This window comes from Rhamphochromis sp. 'chilingali' (genome assembly GCF_963969265.1).
Source record: "Rhamphochromis sp. 'chilingali' genome assembly, chromosome: 5".
NCBI classification, from domain to species: domain Eukaryota; kingdom Metazoa; phylum Chordata; class Actinopteri; order Cichliformes; family Cichlidae; genus Rhamphochromis; species Rhamphochromis sp. 'chilingali'.
In genome coordinates, this window is record NC_137932.1 from 13,654,823 (window position 1) to 13,677,742 (window position 22,920).

Consider the following 22,920-nt stretch of genomic DNA (forward strand, 5'->3'; position numbering starts at 1 on the left):
GCTTTAATACAGATTCTACAAGGTGCTGGAAATTTTCCTCAGATATTTTGGGCAGTATTGATGTGTTAGCATCACACAGTTGCAACAGATTTGTCGACTGCACATCAATGATGCAAATCTCCTGTTCCACCGCATCCCAAAGGTGCTTTGCTGGCTTGAGATCTGGTGACTGTCGATGGCATTTGAGTACAGCGAACTGATTGTCAAACCAGTTTAAGATTATTTGAGCTCTGGGACATGGTGCATTATCTTGCTGGAAGCAATCATGAGAAAATGGGCACACTGTGGCCATAAAGGGATGGACATGGCCAGCAACAATGCCCAAGTAGACTGTGGTGTTTAAACAATGTTCGGGATATACTAAAGGGACCAAAGTCTGTCTAGAAAATATCTCCCATTAGACCAACAGCAGCCTAAACAATTGATACAAGGCAGAATGGATCGATGCTTTAAGGTTGTTTACTCATCAGACGAGGCAACATTTTTCCAGTCTTCTATTGTCCAATTCTGGTGAATTGTAGCCTAAGTTTCCTGTTCTTAGCTGACAGGATTGGCCCCCAGTGTGGTCTTCGACATTCAGAGATGCATACCTTGATTATAATGAGTGGTTGCCTTTCTATGAAGTCTCGCCATTCCTCTCTGACCAACAAAGCATTTTACACCCACAGAAGTGCCACTCGCTATTTTCTCTTTTTCAGACTGTTCTCCGTAAAACCTAGAGATGGTTATGTGGGAAAATCCCAGTAGATCAGCAGTTTCGAAAATACTCAGCTCATCTGGCACCAACAACCATGTCACATTCAGAGTTACTAAAATCTCATTTCTTCCCTATTCTAATGGTTGATTTGAACTTTAGCAGGTCATCATGAGTATGTGCACATTCCTAAATGTATTAAACTGCTGCCATATGATGGGCTGGTTAGATAGTTGCATTAGCAAGCAGTGACCGGTGAGTGTATATCATAACCACAAATGTTAAACCTGTGGTGGCACTCGAGGAAAAGAAATCATCTGGGAGCCATGATGAGAAGTCCATATTTACAGACGAACCATGTAACAGTTGATGAGATATTTAAATCTGGACCGACTAGGCTGTCTGACAACACTACCACCCCTGGAGCCGCTCTCTAATTAGCTAATAAAACTATGAATGCATTACTACTGCATTACCCTAGTGAAAACTTCTTTAGAAAAATCTCATTTTAACATGATGCAATGCTATTTTTGGCTTGTACCATTGCACACAGTTGCCTAATGCACCCATGCTCAGTGTAAACAATCTATTTAATTATCTCTCTGACAGAGGGCATATTCCGAACATCTTGTTGCCCCACGCCCACCATATCTAATAACTTTACACATACATGTGCTGCTAGTTAAAAAAAAATAGATTTTTAATGATTCCTAATCTGGGATCCTGAATTATTAAAAATCACTTGGAAATGAGGTGAAGAATATTCCCTACCTTAAAAAAACCTTCCTTGGCAGGCTCTGTTAGGTCATAATATCTGCACGACAAACCAAAGTCACATTCAGAAAGCAATTTTCTGTTCACAATGCAATCTTGGCCATTAATTGGCTAATGAACAAGATGTTATTCAAGGATACCTTTCCAATGAGCACTTAGGAAAAGGAGGAAGAGGACTTAATATGATGGAATAAGTGTGACAGACTAAATGGTTCGTGCTGAACGCATTGATGCATGCTCTGACCTTCCCTGTCAATCTGGAGGGCAGACAGGGTGGCCATTTATGTTGTTATGGTAGAGCTCAGGCTGCAGAAACAGTTTTCATCATTACCCCCCCCCCCCCCCCCCCAAAAAAGAAAAAAAAAAACCCCCAAAAAAACCCTTGTCTGAAATCCAGAGCGGCCTCACTGTCCACTGCTGCCTGTGGGTAGGAAATAACAATAAACAATAAAAAACCAGAGTGTGTGCAGTGGAACATTCCTGGGCTATTTTGTTAGACTGTGCAGCCTCCTCATAAGCTGGAGATATTTTAGAAACTAGTAGTCAGAGAAAATTGTAAACAGACAGGCGGATGCAGTAATAGCTGGTGAGCAAGCTGGAAAAATAATTGGTTAAGCCTCCCTACAGTCCTTGCTTTGATTTGATTTGATTACATAAATCAACCCTTTTCATATTTTATATTCAGATGTTTTATAACAATACAAGACATGGCTAGAGACACACTGGGCTAGATGGCATCTGGTTCACTTGGCATATCCTGTTGCTTCCTCATTTGGGTGGAAAAGAACTGCAAAGTCTGGAGTAAAGCTAAGAGGCAAATCTACAATTATGACCATTTTTAATGACATTATTTGTAAAACCTTGCATGGATGTCAGATTCCACGAGCACACATCAGTTTCCCACAGCAATGTTCCCAAACTATTCAACCACTTGAGCTCACACTGCTAGATTTAGCCGTGTGTAGAAAAAAAAAAAAGGAAAAAAAATGACAAGCCACACTGGTAGATAGCTGACAAGTTAAAGGAGCATGTCTTCCCTGTCATTTCTCATAAAAGCGTAGATGCGGTTGTTTTAAAGAAGTCATTAAATATAGGGGAGCCACTCGTGTACAACACAGGTGTGTGGGCGTATTTGATTTTTTTTTTTCATTTTTTTGTCTTTGAAATCATCCCTGGAATATCAGATCAGATGATTAACCGAATAGTGTAGGAAGACAGGGCACTGGTGGAGTAACCTATCAGATATGCTTGTCATTTCACAACACGGAACAGAGTTAACAGACACAGAAGTGTTGTGGGGCCAAATGTGATGTGTCGCTTGGCGAAGAGAACACGCATCTGGAGACAATTAGTGGATAAATGATTCGCTCGGCCCACGAGTTATCCTCGAAAATTGCGCCCCAAGGTTGATCAAGTCCCTTTTAGGCACCGTGAGTGAAGCAACACCTGGCATTTGAGCAGAGGTGAGAGATTTACTATGTAGCACATGAGTGTCTCAAAGCTCTAATTACGCCAACATCAGAATTACTGCAAATGCACAGTTTTATACATTCAAAAGCTGCCCATCAGTGAGGTTCCCCTTTGACTGAGGTCATCTTTGTCTGTTAGCGAGTCCTAAAAGTAATATTTTCTGAAAGCACTGAAAAATATCCAACAGTGCCGTGAGATTACTTCAACCAGTTTCAAAATGCAAATGGACTCATTTCAATATTTTTTTCACCTTCTGGTGCAGGAATATGCATTAATAAATCAAACTTACTGATACCAACATGAAATATTAACAAACCCTTGGAACGAATTGGAAACATGGCCATACTGAGACTGAGAATGTCATTCACGCAGTGTCAGATTATTTATAGAGCAATCAATCAATCAATCAATCAATCAATCAATCAATCAATCAATCAATCAATCAATCAATCAATCAGGCCAACTCAATCAGGTTTGTAGCAGATTTACCAGTATGGATCCATACTGATAAGCTGCAAGGATTCGCAGGGAGGGGAAAAAAAAAAGCTATAGTCAGTGTGAGGTAATTTAGGAACAGTCATTCCACATTATACTGCATGTCTACCAGACAGCAAAGAAAAGTGGAATTTTCAACTGTAAAATGCCTCGGTTAGTGTACACATCCAAGAGATCAATATCAAGCTTGTTTGTTTATGTTAAAGAAATTACTGCAGGGTATTTTTTCCTTTGGCTCTTCAAGATCAATATCTGTGTTACTTTTGGCTGTAAATATTTCCCCTAGTTTTGAAATAATACTTTTAGGACTTGATTCTGGTAAAAGGAAAAACAAAACAAACAAAAATTAAACAACTCATAATAAAAATAACAATTTTGCTGTATATTGGTGCTACACAACCACAGTTATGAACACCTTCTAGACGTAGAGCATTTGCATGTTTTACTACGTCTTTCATGGTGACTCATTATGGTGACTACCCAACTCTCACTGACAGCAGAACGGTTGCATTTTCTGGTTTTATTGTTTCTTACCTGCCAAAATCCACTACATCGTCTCCAGATAGTATATACAGCTGGCCCCGTGAGACTGGCAAGACAAAAGACTGAATCTCTGAAAGATGAGAATGATGAACCCTACACAGCAGAGTTTGAAGCCCCATAGCCACCAGTTGTCAGAGTTTGAGGGCTGAGTTGGTATCTGCTACATATTTTGTCCACAGAAGGGGCTACCATGATACAAAGTACTACAAAACTTTTTGTTCTTGTACAAAAACAAACATTTTTGTAGAAATCCTGCATTTTAAACAACAACTGATACAGAGTGAAAACTGCAGACTGTGCGCAAGGACCGACATGGATAAGGACTCTGACAGTATACATTTCTTGTAGAGGCTTTGAACATAATAATAGGCATGGCAGAAAGTTCTTTACAATGGCAGAACTTTGGCACGAGAAAGGCATTATAGAAGAAAACGATGGATATTTGACAAAGTCGGCATAGATGGTTCTCAAAACTAAATATCACTTTTATACATCAGTTCATAACAAACCATTTGGCACTGACTACTGTTCCCTTTGTTGGTGTAAGATTAGTGTTTGTTCAAATTATCTGAGAGAAACTCAAGCCACCGAGGAGAGGGGACCGATCGGGTCACACACACATGGAGGTAAGACGAAAGGGTATTGACATCAACAGAAAAACTACATCTGGTGTAAGTGTCACAATAGTTTTCCCTTCTGCACAGTTGTCAAGTGTGTCAGATGAGAGTGTGTGTGTGTCAGTGTGTGTCAGTGTGTGTGCATACATTTTTTTTCATTAGTTTTTTTTGTGTGTATGCGTATGTTTAAGTCCACTTCTACTGTGGACTAATCAAATGTTGTGTCATAAAATTGCTCGGCTCTTCTGTCATTTTACATATATCACCAACCAAACCCATAAGTAAGTCCTTCGATTACATCTCCCTTCAAAAAGTGAATGTCACAGTGAGGTGACACTGCTCAGGTATCTATATTTCCACAGGAAACATCTGTCTACATAAGCAAGTGGGTTCGAAAGGAATCCTGTTTGTTTCTTTGTATTTTTTTTTAATTTTTGTCCCCCCCCCCCTGCTAAACTCAGTCTGTAACTAAGCCAGCATTAATTCAACCCTGTCTCCCCACTCGTGGTTTTTACTGAGGGGTGTAGTCCAGGTGTATTCAGTGTTCATGCCATGGTTTCCTTTCCTGGGAGTCTCCTGTCGTTAAACGTGTGCATGTTAATAACCTCCTCTGTCTTAACGATGACAGGTGGCTGAGGCTTTTGTTTGAGACGGCGTTGGCACTTTAGAGACACGCGCAGCTCGTCCATCATGGCACTGCAGAATGATCGCTGCGAGAAGGAAATAGAAAAGAAGAAGGAAAAAAAAAAGTTCAACACATTCTTGAGATATACAGTCATAGTGGATCATTTGTTCTTACTGTCTAAAAGAAAGGGGAAAGTATTTGCATTAGGAGGCGGGCAGAGTGGTTTTGGCACAATGAAACCGCTGGCTTTTAGCCAGGAGACTTGAGCGTAAGCCTGGTGTGGCAAAACGCTGATGACACCAGTGCACATTTTACATGCATTTATTTACATGGGCGACAGAGGTTAGTTAACTTTAAAGTGCAGCTGCAGGTCATTTTAACAGCTTGCACAAATGACCTACAGGGTTGTTTAATGAGGGAGGGCTTTTATTTTCCACTCATGTTTTTGTAATGGACCTGTCCATTACATTTCAGTATTCTTGGGTAATTGCCACAGTGTCCTTTTTTCACCACCAGGTGGCACCATCACTGGGATATTCTAAATTTAGTGACTTTAATTCTACCAGAATCAGTCGATGTCTACATAAATTCAATTTCACTGCTTTACCATGCGCATCCTCTCACCTTAATATGTTGTGTAACATGAAAATACTTTTTTATATGCTGTACAATATGTTTCCTTTTCTGCCTTTTTCTTACTTGTGGTTCCAAAAGTACAGCAGGAGGTCTGACCTTCAGATGTAAAACCAGCTTCCAGTTTGAGTTCAAAGTCACACAGCCTTTTTACACGATTTAAAAAAAACAGGTCCTCCTTGATAAAGCTTATAGGTGGGGTTGGGTCAGGTGACCCTCGCTTAGTTATACTGCTGCAGACCCCAGGCTGCTCTTCCATCATCTACTGAACTCCTCCTTTCACTTTAACTCCCCATGCATATAGATGACAACTGCGTGTGATCAACTGTGTGTCTTTTTGCCCTGGTAGTTTACCCGCTCTCCTCTCTGTCTCTGTATCCTTCGCCATCTGTCTCTGGCATTCAGATTTTGGATCTGGGGTTACTAAACCCACCAAGCAGCAATTGTTATTATTGGTTGTTTCTCAGTGTTCATTTTTTCTCTTTTTTTTCCTTTCCACTGTCACCACATACACTCAAAGGGGAATTGCTGAGCTTCTCTATTCTATTTTAAGCTTGAAAAAATTAGCCAAACTGAACAGTTTCTCCTCCTTCTTTTGTATTTATTGGCTTTATGTTGGTTTTACGACAAGCATATGTATGTACAGTACTGCGCAAAAGTCTCAAGCTGCCCCTCATTTCTTCAAAGTTTGCTACGAAAATGGGAAATAGGTGCGGTGATGTATTGAAAAATGTGAAAGTCAATATTTGGTATGATCACCGTTATTCTTCACACAGCCTGAACTCTCTTAGGCAAGCTGTTTTGTAATTTCTTTATGCAGTCTTCATGTATAGCCTCTTGAAGGACATTCTTTTTCACCGTGTAGACTGTTATTGTTCTCTCTCTACCTACTGATGTCTGAACCAAAAATTTCAAATTTGTATTCATCACTCTGTAAGACCCATTGCCACTGATTTTCAGTCGCATTGTGTGTAATTTGGCAAACCTCAACATTTTCTCCTTGTTTTTCTTCTTTAAGAATGGCTTCTTGACAGCTGCCCATTTACTGTGACCATTTCTGATGAGGATTTAGTGCCACATACATCTCTTAGGTACTGGTGTAGATTTTGTCCTGTTTCCTTTGGACCTTCCTTTGATATGCCAAGTTTTCAGCTAACAGTTCTTTGGGAATAACCTCATTGGTGCAAAAATACTATTTTATGCCTGTCAGACTGTGTTACGTTTTGTATTTTTCATAAATTCAACTATAGAAATGCCAAAGTGCCTAAAGATGCAATTTAAATTTGGTTCTTTGCTAAGTTATCTGTTATATGTAGACACAACACTGGTTAGGTGCCTCTTTTCTGCTTGTAGGATTCATAAGTCAGTGTTAAGTGAAAAAGCAACCACTGTCGAAAGAAAAACTTGAAAGACCTTCAGAAAGCCCAGAGTGCTATTGTTCAAGATTACTTGGAAGCCACATGAAAGTCTGGCTTCTTAGAAGCAAACTATATAAAATAAGGGGGGACTCATGACTTTTGCACAGTACTGTAACATAATTTGTGAGGTTATAAATAAATAATAAAAAAGGATCTCGTGGTACTATTCTGGGAAAACAAAGGTCAACGTGTTCAGTTTTATTTTATGTGTACATGCGATAAAATAAACCATTGAGTCAGTTGATATCGTGTAACTGCGCAACAGCTACAGAACATGAAGCATCTATTCATTTGCTTTTTTCGACAGAATATTTTGAGAAAACAAGCCTTCATTTAAAGGGTTTGATATGTCCTAGATTCCCCCTTTAAATCGTCACTGTCACACAAACGTCTAAATAGCGTTTCACAGCCATTTGCACCCTGCCAAGAACGGGATTCTGGGAGAAACATTAAACACTTGTAATTTGGCATGAAAGTGAAAAACCTAAAGAGACAGCATAAAGGACAAAGCATCCACTTCGGCAGATTAAATCCAAATATACTGCTACCCACTTTAAAACATCACAGTCTTATGCAACTTGTGTAATGTGAGCTTCTGTTGTCCCTGCATTATGTATGTGGTGTAAAATCCTATAAAATGTCAATATGCCCGGGCACCAACTTTGCCAAGTCAAATTCTCATACATTCCTTTTCTGATTATGCAAAATGTAATTCAAATTCAAAGAGTGTAGGAGGGGAGAAGATAAAAAGAGGAGGGGGAGCATTAAAGTATGAAGCTATTATTTTTCTGTTTGTGTATGTGTGTAGGTGTGCGAGATGGATATCTGTAGGTGGCTTAGGGTGTGTTTTTTTTTTAGCAACATTTTTTTACATATATTTGTCTGCCATATGAATGAAATATTTTCTAGAGTCTGAAGGAAGACTGATTACAAAAGCAGACAGGCAAGAAGGATAACAGAAAATAAATTTTGAAAAACAATGAGAAGGAGGGTTTTAAAAAAAAGAGAGAGAGAAAAAGCTCGTGATGTTAGGGTGGAGGACTCTGGCAGGGAGTAAAAAAAGGAGAGGCTTGCTGTCAGCATGCAAATTACTAGCACCTTGTCAGCCTAGAGACTCTGGCATTTGCAAATTATCTGAATATTGTGACCCAGTCTTGCAGCTCTTGATTAATGATAGCTAAGATGTGCTGTGAAACTTTTGCAGCCCTTAAAAAAAGCAAGAAGCTAATTACTGTTGCAATAAAGTAACACGCTGCTGCGCTGTGCTAATTCTATAGACGTAAATAATTAACAGACGCTATCAAAAGGACTCTCACAATTATTGGGAAACATCACTGCACGAGTTAAAGTGCACTAAAATACATACTCCACACTGTGTGATGAATCATGTGCGCTCAGTACGAAAATAGAGCACAAACAGAACAGCCTGAAAAATATTCAGAAACGTAACCAGGGGGATAAAGAAGCTGTGGATACAGTGCACTCTATGTATACATGGTGAATTAAAATAGATTTGTATTTGTTTAATACTATTATGCTGGTGTTTGTGATGGAGTTGCTGTAATTGTTAATTTATTGAAATGATGATTCAATATAATATATGACTAAAAAACAACAAACAAGTAAAACATTTTTCCCCATTTAAAATCAGCAAGAAAATTATCCATGCGTAGACAGAAGTTAGTTTCGGAAAATGCCTGCTTGGTTTAGCAAATATTGACTGCTAAAAACTCACACAGGTTAAAGCACTGGGGGATTTCTGTCTCCACACCACAGGTCTATAGCCATTATGAAGAGTGAAAGCAATTTAAGTAGCCAATTGTTAAAATAAAAACAAGCTTGGTCTGTAAAAATGCACTTTAGGGCTATAAGACAAATTTTCATTTCACTTTCATTTGATGTCTCTTGGGTTTGGTGTCTTGTTTTTACAGTTTGATTTCTAAAATGGCAGAGCAAGAGAGGTAGACCGCTTTTGAGTTTTGGTTTTGTATTTTTCTTAAATTTTTCTTTATATTTAGATTCTCAGGTTTTAGTTTCCTATCTACTTCTGTTCGTGGTTATTATTTGGGTCGTATTTAATTCTGTGAGTTCCTGTGTATTCCTGCCTCCCTTGTGTTTCTGCATGTGTTACCTCCTGTTTTTAATTCGTTAATCTTTTGTCTCATGTGCTCTATTTTTCAGTTTTACTTCCTTTTAAGTGTTAGTTGTCCTCAGCTCTGTTTCCACCCGTTCCCCATTTCTATTCTTCTGGCGTATGTTGATCTTGTCTGAGCCTCCCTCTGTTCGTTTTTGCGTCACCCCTCATGCTTGTGCGTTTCCTTGGCTCTGTGTTCCATGAGATTTGGATCTTCTTCTCTTTCTTTGTAAATTACCAGCATTAAGACTGTGTTTTGAGATCACTTATGACTCCCCGAGTCCTTCATTTAGATCCCCATCCTGCCTGCCACACAGCCATACCTTGACACAAACACGCTACAGCAGAAGCCTAAAATCTCTTCTCTAATAGCGCCTGTACCTTTTCCAGCTGGGCGTTCTGCTTAGACTTGTAAAGGACCTCCCCCACAGCCACAAACACTGACAGCACAAGTCCCGCAGCCAGCACGATGAAGATCCCACCGATGTTCTGTACTCCCAGAGCGCTGGCCTCTTTGCTCTCCTCCTCGGGACACCCGTTGCCTCTCCACCACTTCTCCTTCATCATGTGCAGCTTGCCTTCCTCTTGCAGCTGCAGAATAGCTATCGTGATCTTGTCTCTGTATGGAGATCCTGCGAATACAAAAAGCGTATCGTGAAACTGGAAAACACAGATAATACTCATGTGCCTAGGATCATCATTGTTGTGTTAGTGGGTGTAAGAAACACATTCAGGCTTGCATGTGATCATATAACCTGTCATGTTATTGTTAGCCGCTTAGAGAGAGTTTTTTTGTAAGTCCTTCTTCAAATCCCACTAATCCGCCATATTCACAGAGCTATTCCAAAATTCTCACTCCTCTCTGCAGTGTGTTTATTATAATGCACAGGGAGTTGGCAACAATAACTTGGCTTGGGGGAGCAGAGCTGCTGTCGATTCTCACAATTTAGCTGCTGTTTGCACACGCTTTCATATGACAGAAATAGTCCCTATGAACAGAGGAGCCCAGTGAGGGGTACATTATATGGATGCATATGTGTTTGGGATTATACGTGTATATTGATGATTGGGTTTCTGCATTGCTGTTTTTTGATGCATGTTGAGCAAACTCAAATCCACAGAAAGTAGGAAGGCGCCAGAATTAGCGACGAGGCATTAAGGCGCAGCGGGCGCTGGCCTGATCAAAGCGGGAATAATCGTTGCAGGGTAGCCGAGTGGGGTCATGTTCCTCTCCCATCCACAGCGTGTGCGCCACAACACACGGCTGGGTTGATCCAGGAGCAGCGCACACACACTTTGCTTCAACCGGGCCAAGAAAGATTAATTCTTACTGTGAGCCTTCATGTTTCATGTTTTCACTGCTTTAAGAGCTTGTTAGTGTATTTATGCGATTATGGGACTCATGCATAATGAAGCCTGGGTGCACATATTCATTTCAGGCATTTGCCTCGTGTGCAAATTAAGAGTGACTTAAAAGAAACAAAAGAAATGTTAAAAAAATAAAAAAAATAAAAAAATAATTCAAGGATAATAGAAATGGTTTTAAAAAGGAAGAGAACATTTTGTGCCAGAACTCCAAAGGAAATGAACGGAGTCAGGCTCCAGGTAACAAGTACCATCATGCTGTTTGTTGATCTCATACAGTTTTGCCTGTCAGCCCCGTTAGTTGAGTCTTCCTCTGTCTCATCTATCATTAATCTAATGCCATCCATCATCCTTTCATCTCCAAATCTCTGTGTTTAGACTAACAAAAGAGACATTACTAGAAAACTGAAAATTACACAATGCCACTGACTTTGGAGCAGCATCTGTTTTTTTTTTTTCTTCTCTTATTTTGTAACCTTGTGTTTTTCTCCCCGTGCTGAGCTTATGAGTACACTGACATGATAAACCAGAGCAGACTTGCAACACACGGTATATTCCGTGCATTTCATACGGTCGATATGCAAAGCGTGTAAAGCACAGCCCCTTAGATGCAATTGACTATGTATGTGGGAAACATATGCCTGCTTCATTTGAAAAATCAGAGATCTCTCTAGTATCTGGGTCCCCTGATTCAGGCTCCTCTCATATTTCAAATGATTAATGATGGCTTAACAAAACAGGCCTTGGATAAATGCTAATAGGATGGGTCCTTAGAGAGGAGGATATGGAGAGCGGGGCCTGGGCGAATGGGAAAAGCGCCGTGCTTGACACACTGTGCATACACAACTACCTGACAGATGTTCAACACCAGAGATCATCCATCACTCCTACACTGTCTGGCCTCAAGTATTAATGCGATCACAGTTTAAGTCGATAGCAGTGGATGAAGCATTTGTGATTTGGGAAACCATCTAGCACTAAAAGGTTAAAATGTTATTATGTCTTGCTCTGCTTTATTGCTGTAAAAGCCCTATAGGGAATAAGCTGCTAAACATTGTTCAGGAGGCCAAAAGGTATGAGCCGGTGGCTAACGTGATAGCTGAAGAGCTCACATGGTTTTGAAAAAGGACACAAGGAGAGGGCCACCATCAAAAATAATAATAAAAAAAAAATACTAATTTTTATATTCTGCCAAAATTACTTCTGAACTAATAAAGTCATCGAGATTCCGATCTCAAGATCTTTTTGCAGGCCATAATCGGCTTCTGAGCAAATAATATAAGGATTAGACAGAAAGAAGAAAGTGGGAAGTAATATTCTTCAGAGTGAATATTTATCTCTATATAAATGCAGAACCATTTATTGCTGAATTAAAGTGATGTGTTCCTATTTTATATATCTATCCATCTATCTATCTATCTCTCTATCTATATATATATGATATATAAAATATAAAGTATACTACTGCGTGAATAAAAAATAAAAAAGAAGTGATCCATGCTCCAGTCTCTATGTGTCCATTTCAAGGACATCAGTCTAAGTACTTCAGCACTTAGGGAGCCACAGTGGGCCTATATTTCACAGCAGCCCCTCAGCTTTGTTATAGCCACGGCAATCACGGCATCCCTGCAGATTCATAACCGCCCCATACTCATCAGCGGCAGCCCGGTCCAGATGCGGATGGCCAAAATTAATCCTCCGTATTTTGATGGCCTTCATATCATTCATGATAGATGTGACCATTACAGCTGGTAGCAGAGTTCTCTGTGGCCTCGTCAGGACCACTCTAACCTCTGTGACACTTGAATGGGAACCATCAACGGCTTTCAGTCAGGGTCCCTGGGAACGCTAGAGCTGTGAGCTGTGCATTGATTAACCCTGACAAACAATGCTTTTAATGCACCAAACCTCTTATGATTGTACTTGTTTTTGTGATACTTTTAGCTCATCTGCCTCATTCCTGGATAATGATGGTATAAAATGTCAGTATACAAAATTTTTGATGGGAGCTGGGTCAAAGCGGCTTCTGAAAACAAGCTCCTAGAGTTTGTTTTATACTCTCTGAAGTGCTTTTTAGTTGTGGTTTAGTGCTGAAATTAATGCCGGTGTCAAGTAAGTCAAAGGGAATTGCACTGAACCGACACTCACAGTGTTGCCTTACGTGAACATAAAATAAAATGAAAACAGACCATTAAAAGTATTTGTGAAGAGAGTTTGATACACCATTCCTGCCTCTGAAACAATCTTGTGAGAAAATCACCATGAATAGAAAGATCTTGCCGAAGCAGTGAGTCATTTTAACTTCATCCATAAACTCAACCTTCTAGGCATTTCACTTTTCATTAAGCTACACCTTTTACACCTCACTGTGTCTAACCATTATACCCGTGACCTCGCTGATAAAGATCAACCTTTCCCTTTTCAAAGCTTTCAATCATTCCCACAACACACCTTAATGCGTCACACAGTATCTGCAGTATCTGCAGACTTAATCCGAGTGGCTTATAACACAGGGGGATGCAGAGGTCGTTTACCCATAGGTGTTCCCACGCCGTAGGCTCTGGAATCTATGAGGCCTCCAATCTGCGTGAGGTTGCAGTTGCGCTGGGTGACAAACTCAATGGTAGTGGACTCCATGAGGAAGGCATAATCTGAGGTAAGGACACGCTGGATGCCTTCCTCCACGTTCTTTACCATCACAGATTGCCTCCTGCTGTTCATAAACTCCCACATCTTGTCATAGGTAGAGATTTTTGTCTTCTGCAAGTAACCAGAGAGTGGGATCTGAATGAGAATCTAAGAAGTATTAGGAGAAAATATCATATCATTGTTTGCACAGTGTTTGGGACCTATTATGTTCATTTTCAGCTGCACATTTTTTCTTATTCCTAGACTATAATAGCTTTGCATGACTCACAGTTCAAAAATAAACCCTATTTATTTTCTTCTGAGGCTTTGAGGAGCTGCTAAGTTCTTACGGTCCTCCCCTTTTACGGCCACCTTCTGTTTAAGGTTTTTATTGGCTTCCCGTCACAAACAGAAGACTGCAAATTGATGAGGCTGCTGTGCTCGAAGCCGGGTGCCTGAAATGACCATCAAGGGTATCTCTTCTCTGAGACATTACGCATGTCCAAGATAAAAAAAAAAAACCCTGTCTGTAGCAAAGCATGAACCTTGAGCTTTTTAGCTGTTTGTGTACAATTTTGGCCATGTTACAATGATCATCCAACACTGTCACAGAAACTCAGGAAAAGCATCATAGGTCCATTTTAATGTCTGAAAAACGATATGATGAAATGATGATATTAATATTTCTATGATGAAAAGAACTCAAAGTTTAAATCCTGGTGATTTAGATGAGCCATAAATACGACTTTTCTTTTGTTATAAATCAAGCTCTGTTTTTTATAGCTTGTATTTGTCATTCTCACATTATATAAGTACCTTTCAGAGTGTTTTTTTTTTATGGTGGAGGCTCTTCATGCTAAATTGAAATTGCCTAGCTTTGCACAAATGATTCACTGGAGGCAATTCATATAATCTGGTTTATGTTTAATTTATTGTTACCAGACACTTCCTAATGCTGCTGCATCAGGCACTTTCAACCAGGGAATTACTGTATGTTTTTTTGCTGTGAAGCAGTCACATCTTTTTGATGAATGTTGCATTTATAATTTAAAACAGATATATGTACGAAATGGGCACAAGGACTGGGCCAACTACATGTTACCTACTGCAATGGCTCAGCCTTGGAAACCCATGTCAAGAAGCTACCGGCACACAGTTTTTGTACTGATGTTATTGCCACAGGAGGTATGGAGCTCTGCCATTACTGAGTCAGCAGGGTGTTGGCAACTTTTAAGCACTATGCGTCTTAGCACTCTGCGAGCTGTAACTTTATGTGGTCTAACACTTTGTGGCTGAGTTGCTGTGGTTCCAGAGTGCTTCCACTTTGCAATAATGCCACTTACAGTTGAATGCTGAATGTCTAGGAGAAAAGAAATTTCACAAAGGCTACTAAAGGTGACATCCTATTACACTACCACAGTCGAATTCAGTGAGCTCTTAGAACGGACCATTCTTTCACAAATGTTTGCAACGACAAACTGTATGGCTAGGAAAGTAATTTTCCTGCATTTTTACCAGCAAATCAGTTATAAATGTGGCACTACTTCTTAGGAAGACAATAAACTCCACTGTTCTCTGCAGTTGCAACCCATGCATGATGTTTGCAGGTGCAATATTCAGTGGATTACTTTGACTACTTTAAAAAAAAAATGGCTGCACTTTCAACACCAGTTGCTCTTCTGCATTTTTCTGACAAATTAACTGCACATGGAGTGTTTGCTATTTGCACAGCAAACACAGGTGTTGGAAAATCAACCAGGAGAGAAATCTTAAAAGGATTATAAATTTGATGTGTGAGAAAATAACATTATTCACAGAGCCACTGCACAAACATCGTCGTAGATCCAGCTACCTTGAAGAATGTCATTGTGGCACCGTCCTCCACCACCCCATATGGGATTTTAGTTTGTTTGGCCAGGTCATCGGCTGAATCTATGGGCGATTCCATCCTCTCCACAGTGAGAAAAGCAGCCAAATTGGCTGTATAGGAGGAAATGATGATGAGGGTGAAGAACCACCAGATGCCTCCCACTATTCGAGTCGACAGGGCCTTGGGCATGAGCTCTGACCCTGGGGTGAAGGAGGCGGCAAGAATGAAAGTTAAACAGCAAGATGCATTCATTTCAACAAGTCATTATCATTCCAATCTTCTCATTATGTTTATTTTTAACATGCAAAAACCAGAGAGGACTAACGCCTTTAGAAACGGGCTTGTTTCGAGAACTCATCAAGTTCTCAGCGCAGGCAGATGTGCCACTCGCATCAAGATTAAATCACTCGAGAGAGCTCTCAAAACAAGCAGATTGTTGGATCTCAAACAAGTGAAATTATCTCGTCTCAGTCACAAGGGAGTGCTTTAAATAATGCAAGAGTTACCGGAAAGTGCCATTCAAAGAGAACAAGGTGTTTGCATAAATCTCATATATCAAATTAAACACATCAACATCGATGGTGCAGTACTGTGTGGAGAGGTAACAGGCTGGTTAGGCCAGAGAGTCATGTACCCAAGGTAACCTCACATCCTGACTCCACACCCCACTGATCTCTAGGTGCTGATAGGCCAGAGGCAAGAGAAGAGGACACTCGGCTATTAGTGGCATTGCTACAGTAACAAACATAGCTTTACTTTTAAGCGAATGTTATTTTTAAGTCTTTTTCAGCTAATGAGCTCAACAACACGTCTGTTCGCAAACAGAATCGCTTTATGCATTTTATACAAGAATCACTCTCACTCTCATTAATTTAACTCAAGTGGACTAAAGGCTGTAAAACTGTTGTTTTTAGAAACATGTTCCTAGTTTACATATTCGGGTTTAGCCCATGCTCCCATGAGCCTAAGTCTGTTACATTTATTTTAAAATATATGCACATTTATTCTAATTTCTGTGTGGTCTTTTAGAGGTCTCTCTCTATTGCCTCTGGCTTAGTTAAAAACAAACAAACCCAACCCTTAGGGACAGTGGGGTGTAGAGAGCTCCAGCTCCACAAAGCAACTGTAGCCACAGGCTGAGGCAACTACCTTGCTGCATGAGTGCCCCAACTCCAAACCAGAAACTATTGAGCAGCGTAAAATTGTTTTCCACTACATCTGAGTCAGGGTTGCATGGATGCGGGTTGTACCACTCATAAGGACTAAACCTATAAGGGAAAGAGCAGAAAGACACACATGTCAGCACAAAAGGACAGAACAGTGTTTTCAGTGGTACAGATTAAATGGCTGAAAAGACATGAATCTGAAAACATTATCAGCAGGAAGAAGGAGTGTGAATGTGTAGAAAACCTGTTTTGTGGATCAGCGCTTCTGCGGAGACGAAAGCAAATCGTTTCAGCTTTTGCTGAGATTTTGCCGAGACTTATTGGCATATTCAAGTGGTATCAGTTTATTGTAAGAATGGATCAATAGACTGGAATAACGCTGTCACTGGTGATAATGTCCCTGTGTGTAATGATCTTTGGAGCTCATTTCAATTCACTTAGTCAGGAGCCTTTAAGTGTTTCCCCCAGCAGCTACAATTATCGTTACTCTGCGGATACCATTTTATTTTAACACCCCAACGTGGGACTTGTGCTCTCCTTTTTTTCTTCTGGTTTCCCAACAGCAATCTCTGTTCTTCTCCTTTTCCCTTTTTCTCGCAATCCCCCACATCACATCCCCTCACATCCTCCTATACCATTCTCTTCCCAGCAACCCACGCTTCATTTTTTTTCCTCCAGATTGTTTTGCTTCCCCCATGAACCTCCTCCTGCTGAACACGCTGCCCGCCTTGGCTGATTGTCAGTGTCTTCGGGTCACTTGTGGACATTTCTCATTTATTATCCTAAGCAAAAGTGGCATGGCATTAGCACAAGGTGATTGGGTTAGTGTTAAGCATCAGGAACTGATTGAGTTTGTGCTGAAGTGGCTGATAGAGGGAACATTGCTTATGCAGAGTTGAGGGGCCTGACAGGTAATGGTGTTGAGAAGCCTTTCCCAGATATACTGCATGCTAATAAGCCTGTAGGCAGAGTCTTAAGGTTTTATACTGTGTGAACATGTGACGCCATTTGTCAGCTGTGCCTCTTAGACACAGAAAGGGAATAAATGTGTTTATATAGCATATATCGTATATGTGTCAGAACAGATTTGTATAGATTTAAAGTGACCATATGCTCTCAGGGGACCCAAACTGTGCCAAAAAAATATCCCACTGTAACAGCCAAAGACTTTGGTTTTCCTACAATTTGCTTTCCGTCTGTACATATGAGTGCCATTTGGAGCACGCTAATTACTGTTCTTATTTTACAAGCACTGGGAACATGGCAACATTTTTGTCACAATGCCCTTCCTTTACAGTTATTTTCCGTTCAGTGAAAATCATCTGTGTGGACATGGCTGTGATGGCACGCTATAATTCTTCATGTCAACACCATCAGGATGCCTGATTTATTGGAATGTCAACGAGCTCTGTCTCCTTGGTATCACAGGCAACTGAAACAACACAATGGCCTTGCAGAGCTGTTCAGAATGCAGTGAGCGCGCTCGCATGTTTTTATGTGGTCGCATGCACTTATGCCTGCGTGCATCAAGCGTCTGGCGCATAAATATGCCTTTACATCTGTGTGGGTGAGTTTTTCATGTGGTAGCAACTGGGTATTTGCATTGGCTGCACCGATTGCATCTCAAAGTCAAACGTGTTTTCTGATTATTTCGTTATGTTTTTGTACACAGACAATGCACGTAATTGCTGTAGCCCGCAGCCGATCGTAGAACACAACAGATGTATGTAGGTTGCTGGTGCAGATTTGATTGGACAGTGTTTGTTTCTCCCAGTGTCTACATGTGTATTCTGTATGTACCAGGTTTGATGGCTCCTCTGTATGACCTTTGTCTGCAGCTGGCCCGTATTCCTGCAGGCCGTGTTCTGCACACCGATCAGCAGGAGGAAGAGGATGTGGAACACGAGGACGTAAGGTCACCTCCTCACATCCAGCACAGGGGACATGTCGAATTGCACACAGAATTCTAAAAAGACGCTTTCCCTCTCTCTCCCTCTCCGTTCCCCTACTCCTGTCCCTCTTCCCCTTCGCTTGTCCCTGGCCACAATAACACAAAACGCACGCCCTCCATTAGCTGTCTGTTCAATTCAATTACTTTGCCCGGCTTTATAGATCTGTTGCCTTTCTTGTCTCAGGCCAAGTGAAGAGGTTGTGTTTGGTGTCTTAAAAAATCACAGACATCTGGAAGTTGGAATGTAAAATTACAAGAGCCTGCAATTCATGTAAACACGGTCTAATACAATTTATATAATCTATTCTTGTTTGCAAGTGGACATTTTCTACCATGAAAAAGGGTTTTGCGAGCTGAAATAATACCATTTGTTTTGTTAATAAAGGGAGAAATCAATTCAACCGCAAACAGAGCTGGGAGGATGCACTGAGTGATATGTATTTCTCTGGAGCCTGAAATCCGATAGCTTATTTAGGAAAAAGAAAAAAGTGTGTTAACGTGTGGGATGCAGTTCAACGATGTACTGTTTAGTGTTTTATTGTGCAAACTTGGACTTCATAAGCTCACAACTCCTGCTATATTTGAGAAAGAAAATAATATACTCTGCATTTGGAGGATCGGCCAATCATCCGGTGGCCGCGCAATCAATACTGTAATTATGAGGGAACCAGATCAGCAAGCTGTAGAGAACACCGTGCTTAAGATTTAAACTTTGCTGGATATTTTTGTCACATAGAGTGACGCAAAGGACTCTGTATTGCTATTGTGTGCAAAAATGGCATGATGCAGATATACGCATTATAATTTCATAGAAGCAAAATTAGAAATATCAGATCTCAAGGTCATTTTTATCGCAACCAGAATAATATCAATAGGATTGCATGCTTTTTACTTACCATGAATAAATGTGGGAGCAAATAACTATGGGTTTAATTTGCATATTCTGAACTAACTTAGGTGACAGTTGCTGCTTTCCTCTCATGTGATCATTTTGCCAGTAACATTTGATGAAATGTGTGTTAAACCAAAACCTCTCAGGATCAAAGAAGAAGAAGAAAAGCCCACAAACACATCATAATGCGTTGGTCATGCATCTGGGGTTTTTTTTTCTTCGGGGGATAGGTCGATTAAAATATTGTAGGAAATGTATTTGTACAGTATCAGCAGTGTACCTTAGATTACTGCACATTTCTTACAATAAATATCAGTTTGCTGGTTTTACAGTTGCTGATGCTTGTGCAAATATGCCTGAAATATTGCTCTATACTTATCAGGACCATAGTAGGATGTGGACCATGTTTAAATCCATTATTGCAATTATATTTTGGTAAAATGTGAACTTTTCCAAAACATTCGAATGTTGGCAAAAATGCTGCCATGGTCCTTTCTTATATGTTTACTGCAGATTTCATATCCTTTTGTTTCAGCACACATCTTCATATCACAGAAGTCATCAACTGCTGCATGTTAGTCAAAGGAGGCAAGCAGGAGGGGGAGAGTGAAGTCAAGCAACGGAAGCAAACAGGGGGGTTGACATGTTACCTGGCTATGACAAACAGCACACAACTGACACCCAAGCAAGCCAGCAGAATATACATCCAGATATCAGGCGAGAGGGGGTTGAGGAAGGAGAAGACCCCAGGATTGGTGCCGTTGGGCTTGCGGTACAGGATACTTATCCCCAGCGTCATGAAGGGCTTGGAGAAGTCGATGACCTTCTCTCTGACGTAAGTAATGGCCAGAGGAGCAACTGCAAGGTCTGCTTTCTGCAATGAGAAAACAGCGGCGACGTCAAATAGGGGGATGGGTGTTTGTTCACCAGTAGAAAAAAAAAATCCCAGCCAATTCAATTAAGATCTGATTTCTGTCAGCAGCTGCTCTGCTCAATATGTACAGGAGGCAGAGACATGACATGAGGGAAAAAAACGTAGCTAGGATCATTACTTCGACTAGATTATTAGGTGGGAGGCTGAGTTGGTCTGGAAATTACAGGTTATATGTCTGATCCTTTTTTATAAGGGGCAACAATCTTAGGATTAGATTAATTTTCAACAATTCAACCTCAAGTTGCCTCAGAATAGAAAATTAGCCTTCTGCACAGTTCAGCACTTGCTCTGTAGTATTTTTGCATAATTGCTCCAAGCCGTAACTTGATGTAAAAAAAATTATATATATATATATATTTTTTTACAGTTTCTAGATTTTTTGAAGATTCTGTTTCAAGCAGCCAAAGTCGCTTTTGCAAACTAGCAAGCGACCAATCTCAGCAGGGGGAAAGATTTCAGGGCTTTTTGCTATAATTTTTCCTCATAAGAAGTCATCTATATATCTGAGGCTTAGAAAAGCTTCCTATACAGCACCAAATGTCATAATTGTCAGATAGCTTTCTATGGTAATACACAGTGTGGAAGCAGAACTGTAATAAATAATACAAACGGTCACAATAAATAAATAAACCGTAATAAACAATGAAAATCAAGCAAGTCAATTAAACCCCAACAACTGCTAAATTGCTTCTCTGTAAACACAGATATATTTGCATATGAGGACAAAGAATCTACAAGTGAGAGACACAATTTTTGGCGCTAAAAGGCTTCTGGTTTCCATTTGTAGTTCATTTGTAGTTCGATTAGCGCTGACCAATCACAGCTTTGGCTGTAGCCAGCCTGCTTTGGCTGCATGAAGGCAAACAAAAGGACTTGCCTGATAAAATGTTAAACTCACTGGTGATAATGACATAGTCTATTGCTGGATTTTAAAAATGCATTAAAATGCACATTCCCTGGTATCAGTTATCCCTTTTCCTAATTCTTGCAGGCTGCAGTGGAAGCCGGCAAACATTGATCACTGGACCCAGAAGTTTATTCATCAAACAATAGCAGTTAACTTGTGAATATGACCTAAGGGTAGCCACTGTAGGCTACTGGTCATATCAGGCCAAGTAAAACTTTATCTTTTTATACTCCCACTGTCTAGCCTACACAAAGAGCAGACAGCATTGGAAGCATACTTGTGTGCTGGTGCGTCTTCGCTTCTCTGACATTTCTTTTTACTGTGCTGAGCTACTTTGTGTGCTTAAACAGCTCTAAGTATGTTTAACTTAGAGCTAATAAATATTGATAGTTACTGAAAGGCAGGAAGGAAAGAAGATATACGAACTGAGTCTATAAAAGGATTGGCAGCACTCCGAAAACGAGAAAACGGCACATAGCTACATTGGCAGGTTACTTGCTTTTACAGCCTATTACATTTTGTTTCACAGAGCCTTTATCTGATCAATATCCTGTCTTTCCACTAAGCAGACCAAGCACGGTTGTCGAGGTCTGTGTCGACGCAACACGTAGTTGCATTTCTGAGGAGAAGCATTTTAACACTGTAATCTCATATTAAAGACATATGCTTGTTCAGTAGCAATATTTCAGCCTGTTTCCATTTCAGTTCGGTATTGAAGAATTTCAAAGATTTATTCATTCAGACAAAGAAGGACAAGAAGGAATATGGCAGACTGCTCTGCCTAAGTGGAAAATAAATTTTGGCTTTTAGAAATAAAATATTCCGACTGTACCAGCAGATGAAGACACAAATGACTTAATAATGAGAAGATTTAAAAAAAAAAAAAAAGTCCCATTTGAGCATTTAGAGATGCAATTCTTATTGTTTTGAATCAGCTTGCAATGTAGAGTAGCTTTATTAAAATACATGAAGAAAAAATAGTGGACCATTATAAAATATGATTAATAGAAAGCAGAAAGTGTTTCGCTTTAATTATTATAATAGTTTTTTATTCTAATGACTGAGTGTTGTCTTCTCCCTGGTGAGTGCCGACTCACGTGGTCCATGAGCTCCCGCACCATGCCGTTCCACTGGCCTGTGCTCTCATCCAGCGCACCGTACTTCCCATCTTCAACTAATCGAACCTCATAGCGGAAGCCTAGGATGGAGGAGAGTTCCCTCAGCAGGTCGATACAGTAGCCCTCAAAGCGATCGTTCCCATATAGAGGCTTGTCTGACTTCTTAAACATCACATATGGCTCCTCCTGTACAGGGAAAACAAACTGCTGTAGGAGTGCAGAAGTCTGTGATTTTTGTATTATATATTTTTCAGGTGCAATTGAGACTGTGAATGTCTGCTGTTAGTGTTTTCATTCGGCCGTGTCTACCAGTATGGTGGATACACGCAGGGATTTGTTAGCCAGAGAATCAGTGATGTTGGACGTCTTGCTTTTGTGAGTCTCTGTCATATTTAAACCGCTGGGAGGATCCCATGTTCCAATCTGTTGAAACAATTCAGAGTCAAGTTTATATCCTCTTGTCTACAGATGGGAAATGAAACACTTCAAATCACCCCCACTTACATTTGATACTTAAGGTCATACTAAAAATAAAGTACACCCTCTTTCAGTTCTAACTTTAAAAAAAAAAAAATATATATATATATACAGGGAGTGCAGAATTATTAGGCAAATGAGTATTTTGTCCACATCATCCTCTTCATGCATGTTGTCTTACTCCAAGCTGTATAGGCTCGAAAACCTAC

The 22,920-nt window shown here is 40.2% G+C and overlaps 1 protein-coding gene across 2 annotated transcripts in view; it reads right to left on the reverse strand.

The window, feature by feature from the left end:
- Positions 1-3,371: 3,371 nt before the first annotated feature.
- Positions 3,372-22,920, reverse strand: part of LOC308397644 (glutamate receptor ionotropic, kainate 2-like) — a 64,510-nt gene continuing 44,961 nt past the window's right edge. For both annotated transcript variants that reach the window (XM_080883656.1, XM_080883655.1), the window contains exons 9-16: positions 22,544-22,657; positions 22,214-22,420; positions 19,926-20,149; positions 16,416-16,534; positions 15,249-15,466; positions 13,303-13,528; positions 9,785-10,035; positions 3,372-5,303 (exon numbers count right to left, since the gene is read on the reverse strand). In XM_080883656.1, coding sequence (XP_080739782.1) covers positions 5,139-5,303; positions 9,785-10,035; positions 13,303-13,528; positions 15,249-15,466; positions 16,416-16,534; positions 19,926-20,149; positions 22,214-22,420; positions 22,544-22,657 — 1,524 coding nt within the window. In that variant the 3' untranslated portion in view covers positions 3,372-5,138. The remainder of the gene's footprint in view (positions 5,304-9,784; positions 10,036-13,302; positions 13,529-15,248; positions 15,467-16,415; positions 16,535-19,925; positions 20,150-22,213; positions 22,421-22,543; positions 22,658-22,920) is intronic.